At 44.9% G+C, this 12423-nt stretch overlaps 1 protein-coding gene across 4 annotated transcripts in view; it reads left to right on the top strand.

Moving 5' to 3' along the window:
* IQSEC3 (IQ motif and Sec7 domain ArfGEF 3) overlaps positions 1–12423 on the top strand; it is a 103051-nt gene that overhangs the window by 39079 nt on the left and 51549 nt on the right. For all 4 annotated transcript variants that reach the window (XM_048058953.2, XM_048058980.2, XM_048058971.2 and 1 more), the window contains exon 2: positions 4808–4888. In XM_048058953.2, coding sequence (XP_047914910.2) covers positions 4808–4888 — 81 coding nt within the window. The remainder of the gene's footprint in view (positions 1–4807; positions 4889–12423) is intronic.

Here is a 12423-nt window from a genome sequence, read left to right on the forward strand (position 1 = left end):
CTGAATGAACGTGAAGCCTCAGGTGCTTGTTTTAAGAGAAGATACAGTATTATGGCAATTTTAGGAAAATTTGCACACCTTTGGACCTGTGGTGTGCAATCTAGTTAGCAACAGAGACTTTCAGTTTTTGGAGCTGAACACTTGTACTGTCTGTAACAGCAGTTTTTAAGAGAAAAGAGGCTTGGCTCTTTGGGATCCACAGCTGTAAAGGCCAAGGTAACATGAGTCAGAGGATCTCTTTGCAGCACAATCCAGCTTTCTAAGAAGCCAAAATGGTAGAGCTAACTCCTGCGCCAACGAGTCAGCTCATGCTAGCCAGAAGGTTTGGCACAGGCCTCTCTGAAGTTTGTCACAGAGCAGAAATTGTTGCAGCCAAACTGTTCATCCACAGATATCCCCAGTGAAGTTGGAGGCAGCTGGCTGGAGGATACCTCTTGTCAGGAGCAATGTTAGAGACAGCTAAATAAAAGTCAGTCAGTTGTTTTCTCTCAGAGGAGAGGAAGCTGATGTTTCAATTGACAACACAGGTTACTACTGGGTCAAGTACAGCTATCTCTGCATTTAAGATAGGTCTGGACTGTCAAATCCTTGCCTCTGGAGCATGCGTCCCAGCTAGACAGAGCAAGGCACTGACAGGCTCAGACTGTTCCCAGTCCTCCTCTTGCATCTTTGCTTGCCTTTGTCCTGTGCTGCTCCTCCGCACACGACTCACATACTGCTGGCAGCATTTACCTCAGTAGGCACTTCAGCATGCCTCCCCCTCTCCATTTGCCTTTTTCTCTTTTGTACCATCCGACTCGTCTTCACTCTCCCAGAACACCTTCCCTTCTTGCTGGCTTTGTTCTTCCAGCTTTTCTTTGGGGCGCAGCCCAAGTGATGACCATTTGCTTGGTTTTAAAGCAATACATTGCAAACACAACAGTTAACTGTATCCTGACAGACAGGAGAAATCATCTCTCTTCCTGATCACCTGCCTGCTCTGCCTAACACATTGTTTTTTTAGCAACAGTCTCTGCAATGGTTTGCAAGCCTGAGAAATGCAAGGTAGAGGACACAGAGGAAAAGACAGAAAGTCAAAAAGCAAGCTCTAGGCCTACCCTTTTAACTGAGGAACAATTACCAACTATGAAATATTTAAAAAGAAAGAAACTACAGATCAGCACCCCAAAGTAATGAGTCTGAATCAACAGCCACCGGACTGAAGACACATTGCCTTCCTCCCTGTTTTCCAAAGGCAAAACAAACCTTATGCTTTCTGGTGTTTAACTCCTCAGAGACTGCACACTCAAATTTTATGTAGCATTGCTGACTTCTGAAGTCAGATTTGTTTAAAAACTAAATAAAAAGAAAGCAGAAAAAGAAAAAAAAAACATCAAAAGACTTACACCGACTTCAGAGAGGTACTAAATATCTCAAGACTTATTTTAAAGCTGCAAAGGTTGACAGCACCACAGGGGAATGAAATCCTGGTAGCCACCAGCCATTACAATCCTGCCAGGCCCTCTTCACAGCATCAAAAATAACATCTTACCTGAAGACTTCACAGAGTTAAAAAGAGAGCTGCTTCCTAGAGCACTTACTTTGGGCTCAGAAGTGATAGCAGGGCCCTGAGACACTTGCCTTTTTCACCCAGATAAGAGCTCCTTTGTCCAGATGGCAATTAATACGGCCTCTTCAGGGTGAGAACAGGTCCATTTCTTTTATAGCCTGTCAGCTCTTCCTTTCCCAGCTCCTTCCTGGGTTATGCATGCCATGCTGTAAAGGCAAGGGGCTCACTTTTCACACAGATTTGCAAGGCATCAGATATGTGCAGGATCAAGAGGTGGAAAGAAAGAGGAAGATGAACAGGGATAGACTTCAAGATGGAACCCATTTTCTGTGACGTGTGCCTGAGTAGGTCAAAAGAGGAAGAGATACAAGTTGTAAAAGAAGAATGTGAGTAGACCCAAAGTTGCAACTGCACCTGGGTATTTGGGAAACTCATATGTAGTAAGAGTAGTAAGATATCGTTCCTTGCCCACAGGGAAGAGAAAGTTCAGCACTCTTGGAACATCCCTTTACACTGTGTATCTGTTGGGCAGTGCCTGCTCCTCATCACCTCCTTGGGCACTTCTCCTTGGGTGTCATGGCCCTGGACTCATGGATCCCAAATGGCCTGGAGGCAGATATCTGCCTATGGGCATAATCAATACCTGGTAGTGGTATGTAAGCTGTGAGACTACTCCAGAGATATTGGGATCTCAGAGATTCAAGAGACTCTGGTTTGGTCAGAAAATAGCCAAGGTTAGTGTAAAACCAAAGTCAACAGCTGACTGTGCAGCTGCAAAGCTCGGAGCATCCTGATTCTCTGAAGAGCACTTGTGAGATGGTTTTTCTTAAAATGTCCACGGAACACTGAGCCTAAAGTCCTGTAACTTAACGCCACTCTTCCTGGCCCCGTTTCCCCAGTACTTTTCTCTTTGAGTCTATCCTGATAATTAGCTAACAAGGCATTGCATCTCTATACAAGCTTCTGTTTCTCAGGTTTTTGTCTGTACTTTTTCATTCCTCATTTCCCTATGTTTTCCCTCCCTGTTGTTTGCTTTCTTTATGTGTAATTAGCAAGCTAAGTGGTGCATCTGATGTTAGGCAGACGACAGTGCAGACTGCATAGGGAGTTGGGCAGAACAAAGAGCCAGGTGAATGGAAAGACTGGAAACCTGATGGCCCCTGTCCAAAGGACTACTTGTACGGTATGGCTGTGCTAGAGCTTTGGGATATGGGGACATGGACCTTCCAGCAGCTTGCTGGGAAGTCCAGGTAAAACCGTGATTTGAAGGATCTTTGTCAAACCTAAGATGTCACCAGATAATTTTAGTCTGATGATTCAGCGTTTTCTGCAAAAACAAAATTTTATCAGAAAATTCCTTTTTCCTAAACACTTCTAGCTGGAAGCAGAGCAACAAGATGTAGGAGCTTGAGTATTTGTGTAAGTCTGCTTGAGTGTAGGCTCAAAAGTGACCTTACCACCTGCTTCAGTAAAAAGACAACACAGGTAGTTTATGTACACACTAGACAGACAGGTACTTGCCACATGATAAGTCTGAATATAAAAAAATGTAGTGAGAATCAGCAATAACCAGGCTGGCAGGAGAGAAGGTATATGAGCTGGGTAGTTACAGAAATGGAAGATCAGGAGATGAATGTGGTATGTCACACAAACATGTCCCTTCTTTTCTAGCAGGCTGCATGTCACAGGCAGGTACCTAGGGCATGGACAGAGATCGGAGAGGTAAAGCTAACACTTTCTTCTTCACCTTGCTGAGTTCCTCCTACTAATCCTGTTGCTTCTAGGGAAAGATGCCTTTTGACAATGCATTGGGAGTCAAGGAAGCAGAAGAACTGAGCAGTTTGTTATATCGAACTAGCTGAGAGGCTGAAATGTGGTGGTTGTGAGGAGGATCATCGTTGTCTGTAATTTAGCTGTCTTTGTGGCCAATCTCTGTCATATTTTGAGAAAGACAAAGGCAATAAAATTCACATTTCAGAGTGACAGAAAGTGTGGCGTGACCATTGGAAGAATAAGGGACCCCATGACAAGCCAGGAGACTTAGCTTTACTGCTTATGTCTGGGCTAGAAGCTACAAAAATATTTTTAAAATGAGATGACCCCATCTGAGCCCTGGGTCTCCGCAGTAGCACTGAGAACAGAGCTCTAAGTGCTGTTCCACAGACTTGGAGACAGGGTGATTTGTGCCATCTGAGGGTTCAGCCTGCTTTGTGTCACCTGCTTTTCTTATTCTCTTCTTCTTTTCAATACCGTTCATCTAGTACTTTTTTTGCCTGCCACTGTGTCTCTTTTTAGTGACTCCTTTTCATTGATGAAGGTCAGGGTGTTCAAAGTTGGCTGTTGATTTGTGCTGCCTCTGACACCTCAAGGGTCCACAAGGAACTATTTTGAAAGGATCTAATTTTCAGAAGTGCTGAACAGGTCTTCCTGTCTTCCAGTGCTATGGTAGTTGCCCAACAACCCTTAAGATGAGGCTCCTTAGAAATATTTCCAGGCAATAGACCCAAGAGTATGTCACTCAAGATTAGTGAACAGTTTTGGAAAGCTCAGTCTAGCATTTCTGTCTTTGGATGAGTTCTTTTGCCTTTCTCATCTAATAAACACATTTTTAGCCTTTTGTTTTCCTATTTTCCTCAGGTTCGTTACTTATGTTTTTGTTTTTCTTTGCTGTGATCTCTTCCTACTTTCTGTTCTTCTCACGATCACAGCCCACCCTCTTGTGCTTGTCATGTCAGTTTTTCTCTACTGTTATTGGCAATCTCCAGTATTGATGTGCTAGGGCCATTTTTGTGCTTAAGAGAGGCTTCAGGAGAAATGTCTTCAGAGTTAATTCAGCCATTGCCATGAAAAAAAAAAATCAACTTCTTTGCATTTAAATTTTACAGGAACCGTATCTAAGGAAACACGTCTAAGGAGATGTTTGTGTCCCAAACTAAATAAACATTAGAGACTGGCAAACCTATTTTTCATGAAATGTATGGGATCATGAGACAGATAATGACAGAAAAAAAGCCTTCCCGTTCGTGTGCTTTTGACTGTTCTCTACAGTTTCACCTCAGCAGAGGGGAGAGTAAAGGAGAGGTATAAAATTGCTAGCCCCCTTATCTCCCACTCCCTAACATCTCAGAGTGTAAAACATTCATGTAATAATCAGGTTTCTCTTTCAACATCATTGGGTGTCACCATCCCCTTGGAACAGACCTGAGTTTTCTGCTGAGTGAGCTGAACACTAACCTGTTTGTTTTTTTTTTCTTGCAGGAATGAAACTGTTTTACACCAGTTCTGTTGCCCAGCAGCTGATGCAGAGCAGAAGCCTTCATCTCCAGACTCCTCTCCAAGGTGGGAAGCTGCTGGTAGTGAGGTCTTTTCTTGTTCATCCTCTCCTGCTTTCTCATCACCCATCACTGATCTTCCTGCCCCAGAAAAAACTCACATATTATACACCCCGACCCAATTCCACCCTCCCTTATGCCCCACATCCCCAGCACTGCTGTCCCTTTCTTTTTGCTTACAGAGATTACTCCTTCAGTGTAATTGCTCACAACCCATCTCTGGCCTCCACTTACACACCCCTGTGTGCCTCCAAACACAAAGTTTCAGCCTCTCTTCCAACATTTGCTTTCATCAACCCACATTCCCCCTTGTATCTTTTTTTACCTTCCTGCATCACTTTGGCAGTGATATACACGTGCCTCACTCTTCTCCTTCAAATTAGTTACCCCACATTGTAAGGTGCCTGGGCACACAGTAGTATAGACCTTTAACCTCCAGCAAAAGTCACCAAGAAAGTCAGAGTTCTGCCTAACACTGGCACACATGGTATCTATTTCGTCTCTCCCATGCACACCTGGGGTGAGAGTTGACCTCTCAGAAATGCCCTGCTGGGATCTCACTTGTTCACAACAACTACTAGGGCTGAGGCAGCCTGAAACAGGGGGGTGCGGTTTTACATAACACACAGCTGAAATGATTTGAGCTTGCCAGCGATGGTCAGTTATAGGCTGGTGCTATTAACCATTACCAACTTGTATTCAGTGCAGGTAGGGTTGGGCACACCAGCACTTATCACAGCTGTCCTTCATCAGTGGAGGACATCAGTGCCAAAACCTAAGGGTCCAAGGAGTACATCAAAATTACTCGAGATGCACATACTGGATATAGTTTCCATGCTTGCCTTGTTCCTCCATTCTTGCCATCTCCTTCTCCACTCACAGCCTCTTACACCATTTCACAGACCTGCTCCTTTTTGTCATGCCTCATCAGTCTTCTGTCAACAGTAAACAGATTTCTCTTTAAAGATTTCCCTCGTCACACTGCAAGACTTTTACATCTGGCATTTGGCATCAGTATAAGAAGCCCAAGTTACAGGGGAGGGCTCTGGGCAGAATGGGGCAGCTGAATTGCAGTAGTGAGGCTACATCATTTTTGAAATGATATTTCTCTTGCTCGTTCTGCTCACTGGAGCAGGCTGTGATTTCTGATTTCCTTCCAAGGAAAAGTATAAGTGCTAGACAACTGTGAAGAGAATAGGCATACGTGCACATGGGTATGGTCAAAAGTAGGCTTCAGCCACACTTGAAGACAGGGTAAAGGAGCAGGACCCCTCATTCCCATTTGTGTATGAGGATGGAAGGGTTAGCACCCTGTGCTGAGAGCTGTCAAGGATTGGTAAAGTTTGTGTGACAGCCCTGTGGGATGTCTGCAGCTGCATCTCAGTGTCACATGGGGAGGTACTGGCAAGGAAAAGGAAACAACAGAGGTTGCTGTGGTAGGGACAGCCACCTCTCCCTTGCATTTCTCAAAAGAGAGGGTTTTGATCACATGCTCTGTTTTGTCTAAACCAAGGCTCGATTTTGCCATAGCTAGCTGCCATCATACCCTGATCCTTGACCCTGCCCCATTCTTGTCCCAGCCTCCATCTTATTTCTGATCAGCTCCCTTAGTTTGTAACATTTTCTTATCCTATGAGGCTGTCATTCCCACAGTGCCTTAAGCACTAGGTGAATTTTTGTCATGCTCATGTGTCATATTTTCTTTTTCCAGCCTAGTGACTCCCAAAGACCCTACCCATTCCTTGAGCCTCAGTTCACCTGCCCTCTGTGTACTGGGAACCACCAAATTTCTCACCTGGGATTTGGCATGTAAATCAAAGAGAAAATGATCATTTATTCCATTAATTTAACAACTTGGAAAATTGCATCCAAAGATGCAGAAAGTCAGAAGTGGAGACGAGTGACACTGACCCATTGACCCAGCATGTTGCATCTGGGCTTCCAGTTGAGGGCCCTCTCATACTGCTCTATGCTGTCCTTTTTATGTCACCTAGACCGTCTTTTTCAGCTTGTCCCACTCTGTAGGTCCCCTGCTTTCCTTACTTTCTTTACACAGCTTTTTCTTTACCATTTCTAATGCCCCTAGGCTAGACCCTAGTAGCAGACTGAGCCTGTCTGTGTGTGACGCACTATTCTGTGTAGAGACAGACATGGTTAAAGCCACCATGGCTATTTGAAGACAAAATATTCAAGAAGTCTTTTGCTTTTTGAAAGAGAGCAGCATTTATATGCGATCCCTGTATGAGGTGGTGTCAGGTGAGAAGAATATTCCTGCTTCCCACACTGTGCCACTGGAAAGGCAGAGAACATGCGGGACTATTGAGATCAGTGGTCAGCTTTGTGTTGGCCAGACCACACCTCCTAGCCTCCACTAGGTCCTGCAGTCTTCCATGGGCACCCTTCATTCCTGAAGTTACATATACAGTGCAGTGAGGAGGGCAAGAGAAATGCAGAGCAGGAAAACCACAGGGTCACCATGGAGCTCACGTCTGTAGCTGATAGCTGTGCTGCTCTGGAATAACTCGATATACCGCTGAGAGAAGCTCATCAGATCATTTACAGAGCCCATCACCCTGCTCAGATCATGAGCAGGCTCCCTGTTGAACCAAGGCAGAACAAAAGTCAATCAAGACTGAAATATGTGGGTCAGAGAGCCTGAATAGGCAATCAGTTCCTGGGTGAGACAGGAATATCCCTAAATACGCTCATCAGGACTCCCGATGGGAGAGCCTGGGACACAGGAGCTCCCTGTACAGCTCTCCTGAGCACCGCTGAAGGGACAACCAGTCACAAGTGGTGCTTTGGTGAATTTTATAAACCAGCTTGGGTTTATTCTTTCTTTTCTCCCTCCATGATCAAGTGTTTCCCTAAATGAGATAAATCCTGTCAGAACTGATGCCACTAATAACCATCAACCGTCTAGTTTTAATTAGAGTTTGCTTCATTAATGCCCCAACTCCTCTCTGCACAGCAGATTAAATAATGTACTTGCAGCTCATTTACACAAACCCCCAAACTGCAGGGCTGAGCTGCAATCCTTTAATTAAACAGCCCGGCTGATCCCTACCACTGCCTCGGCTCATCAGTCTAAGCCGATTAAAGAGAATAGGGACTAATAAAGAGCATAAACAGGGAAGTGACTCTCGTCTCTTCAAGGGACTTGGAGACTCCAGCAGTGATCGGCTGCTGTCTCCTCCTCTGCCAGGAGCATTTCCTCAGCCCTCATCACTTCCTTCTGGGACCTGCGAGAACAGCCCTGCTTCAGGGAGAACCCAGCCTCATCTCGGGCGACAGAGGGAACACGGGCAGCAGGGAAGGTGAACATAAAGAGGGGTATCTAGTTCAAGGCAGTAAGAGGAGCGATTGCCTGACTGCAGGACAGAGCAGTGAGAGCAGCGACACAGCTTTGGTGGGGCAGAAGGAAAAGAAAACAGTAGGGTCAGTTGTTGGGATCAGCCTGGGAAAAAACTTTGGTTCTGCTTGTGTTTTCTGATGGTCATTGTCCATTGTTCTTGTGTGGTCTTCCCTGGGGTTTGTCCTACTAGGTTTCTGAATCTTTCTTTGCTACCCATCCAGCTGAAAAGGCCTTGGCTTCACCTGGGTGGGAATGACTGGGAGCAGATTGGTGTCTAACTGCTCAGAAGAAGCCAACTTGATGAGGCAGTTGTGATCATTCCCACCCATACCGTTCAGCTTTGCTTCACTGACTGCCACAAACATTGCTCTCCGCCTTCTCCCCTCCGGTGCGTGAATTCATTATTGAGGGATGGGGGTGGAGCTGAGTGTCACAGTACCATGAGTTTAGCAATGTGAATATCCCACCTTGCTGTGCTGGCTTGCACCAGTGGTCAGCAAGACTGGTGCTGCGGGCCAGGAGCTTTAGGAGACAGATTTGATGCAACATCTTCTGCCCCCAGGAAGCCCAGAGCCAAAATACAGTATGTGGTGATGGCAGCAGCAGGCAGGTTCCTGTTGCTGAGCTCTGCTTAGGGCTTCCCCGTTTCCAAGTATAGTGCAAACCCTGGACAAGAACCACCACTTTCTACAATGGATCTGTACTCTACTGGCTTCATGATCATAGCCCATCTTTCAGGTTGGGCTTCCACTGGGGATGCCAAAGATCAGGCTGAGTGGAGTGAGGAGACTCCATGAAGGCAGTAGGAGCTAACCCTGCTCCTTTGCTGAGGTGCTGATTAGACTGTGATTTAGCCAAACCCTATAATTTCATAAAGCAACTGCTCTTTTTCTTGCTGGCTTCTGCCTGTTAACGGCAGGGTTTCATTCTAGGGATTTGAATAGCCTAGTAATTGCATTTCCCGCTTCTCCCAGTCTCACAGTGGAGACTGGCATCCCAGAACAATGACCTTAAAATGTGTCCAGCAGCAGCCCAGCTCTAACAGGATTACATACCATTTGCCTTTGTGTGAGGTAATAGGGCTGAGATGAGAAAGATTTGTTTCTATTAGAGTAATGAGGGGAAATGATGGAGTCACAATTGGAGGGAACAGTATATTCATTCAATTGCCTTTCATAGGCTTTTCGGAGCCTGCCTCTGGCTTGCCTGTGATGCTGAATAGGAAATCAGCAGAAAATCACCTCTGCTCCAGTGGTGAGAAAAGTTCTACATAAAACATTAAGCACCTGGGGCAGGTCCACTTTGGCAGTGGTCATGGGGATGACACGGGGGTGCTGAATGATCTTGTCACAGAGGAGAATAGATGGGATCCAAGTATAATTGTGCGAAGGGCAGGATCAGACCTCAGATAACTCTTTGGGAAGGGATGATGCTTCACCTGTGTATTTGTGAGAGAGATGGTCCTTCCTACCTGGAAGAAGAGCAGGTAAGACCTGACCTGCTTTTAAGGCAAAGGAGGCAAAAAGTCCTCCCAGTCAGGGTTCTAAGGATTGTCGTGTAGAAGGGCTTGGATGTGGACTGAGCAGGAGAGTTAGGGTCTGAAATGTCCATGGAAAAGTTGAGCTGGCTCTACTCACATTTGCACATAATATTTTCTCATGAGATGTAACTTTCCAGTATGGAGAGTGCTGCTTAGTTCAGGGCTGAAATATGATCAGTACAACTGGCAAGTGTTTGCTTCATGATTATGGACCAATTAAGTTGTAACTCAATATAGTTTAAACTTCAAACAGCTGTGTACTCATTTCTAAAGTGCCTTCTGCATTAGTCACCGTCACAAATTGGTTACTGCCTGGCATCACAGCACCCATTAGTGGCAAGGAGACATGTAAGCCATTGGCTACATCCCCAAGCCAGCCTTCCCTGCATTTCTGGTGAAACTCCCTCTTGCCCGGTTTCTGACTTACCAAAGTACTCAAGTGGAATAACCTTGTCCTTGCTGGAAGAGGAATTATGTTTGTTGCTCCATTGTTGCATGTGGGAGGGTGAAAAGTGGATGGACAGATATTGGACAGTTCTTTGAAATCAAACCTTCAAACACCTTTTTTTCCAACTGAGCTGCATGACAGTATGCTACCCCTTAAAAAGCACACAGTTAAAAACAAAATCTGATTTCCTTTACTTCTGGAAGTCTGCTGTCTCTGACTCTTCATATACCTTTATCTGAACTCTGTTCAGAGAGAGAACTTGCATTCGTTCTGTGTCCTATGAAGTCATACTAGAAGACATTGGCACAAAAGAGCCGTGCATATTATCCACTGAACTGTCACAGCATCATGTCTTTCTTTGACTCCACCCTGCTGTAGCCCAGGAGAATTTTTCCTCTCAGAATAGCTCTTACTTTGCCCTTGGGTCATGCTAGATGCTCCACCAGTCAAATCCTCCTAAGAAAGCCACAAGATTGTATTTGGTTTACAAATGCAGTAACCCCTAAGACTGAGGCACGTGAAGTTGATAGGAACTGACCTGTTCTCCAAGTCAATTGTCCTTTTTAGGTACCACTGAAGCATCTTGAAAACAAAACCAACCAACCAAAAAAAAAACCAACAAACAACCAAACAAACAACAAAAAAAAACACAAAAACAAACAACAAAACAAAACAACAAACAAAAAAACCCATACAACTTGAGTTTGGTGGGGAATGATTTTCCACCAGTATCTGTCACTCTATAGCCATTACAGAAGAACAGATGAGCTGCACATTATGACTGACCCTGTGAAAGACTGACCTTGCCTAACACAAAGAAAGCAAATCCAGTTCATGAAATGGGAAATTGGCCTTTTTGGTTTAGGATTGCTGGCAGGATACTGGTGGCAGGATATTGGATATATAACCTGGAGGTCAGTGCTTCCTCTCATCTCAGAGGTACTCAGTAGCTGTGGCCCAGGTGTGAAGCACGATAATGATTCTAGTCTGTATCACATCAGATCTATAACCTACCACATGAAACAGCACAGTAACTCTGACTAATTGGCCCCCAGCTTGCTGTGTCAAATGCAAGCTCCCAGAATTAGTGGAACACGGAGCCTGAATTCTCCTCTGATTCTTAATGGAGAATACTTCAGGTCAGGCTTACAGCACCTGGACACACCAGTGTAAAGCAAGCCTCCACAACCGTGGTCTGTGCCTTGTGTGCTCTGAGGATAAGAGACTTTGTATACAACGCTCTTCAGCCTGACTTTCATTCATGCTGAAGCTGTGCACAGCACTGTTTTTGAAAACACACAGAAGTTTGAGCAACATTTCTGCTTTGTTAGCACATCCCGTTTGTGCTTCTTTTCTCATTTCTGTTCCTTATTGAGGTCACAGGCATGAAGAGAGGATTTTTTCTGCTTCTTAACAGCTCATCTACTTCTTATTCTTTCCTCCCTGTAGACTTAATAATCCTCTGTTCAAGATATTACAACTGGAGTTTGTGGAGATGCTGCAAACAGGCAGGGATGGGTCAGCAAAGTTCATATAAATATTCCCTAGGCTCACAGTTGTCTGAGTTTTGATTTCAGTTTGACACAGAGGTGTGGGCCAGGAGTAATGTCTGGACCCAGATCAGAACTCTTTCTAAGCCTGAGAGTGAGTAGATCCTTTCTTTTTATGAGTGTTTTGTACAGTCAGAACAAGCAGCTTTAATTGCTTTGTAGAGACCTAGGTCCAGAACCACAAAGGTATTTAGTGCGTGTAGGTTTAGGGGAAATGTTGAAACACAATTATAAGCAAAAGATTGTTTTAGAGGACGTCCCTAACATCATAGTTACCAACAACCTTGGGAATCTCTTTCAGGGAAGTATAGTTGGCAATTCTGGTACATGACCTGGGAGGAATGGCTCTTTCTGGAAGCATTTAAAGAAACAGGAGGTGAGTTTCAGATGCAGTGGCTCAGTCCTGTAAAGGAGATTCACCAGGATGGAACATTTTTGTACTATCTTCCAAGCAGATGTTTCTCTGCTTCTTCTCTCCAACAGCTGGTGCAACCACTTTCAGGCAAATTTGGAGAACGTGAGGGTGGGGAGTTAAAGTGAGGAATAGATGGGCTCTTCAACAGGAAAAAAAAAAACTCTGGCAGCAGTTGGGACATTTCTGTCATGTTGGTTGCTTTATTTGACCTCTGTCAACACTTTCCTTAAGGAA

The sequence above is a fragment of the Anser cygnoides genome, chromosome 1, assembly GCF_040182565.1.
Source record: "Anser cygnoides isolate HZ-2024a breed goose chromosome 1, Taihu_goose_T2T_genome, whole genome shotgun sequence".
Lineage (NCBI taxonomy): Eukaryota > Metazoa > Chordata > Aves > Anseriformes > Anatidae > Anser > Anser cygnoides.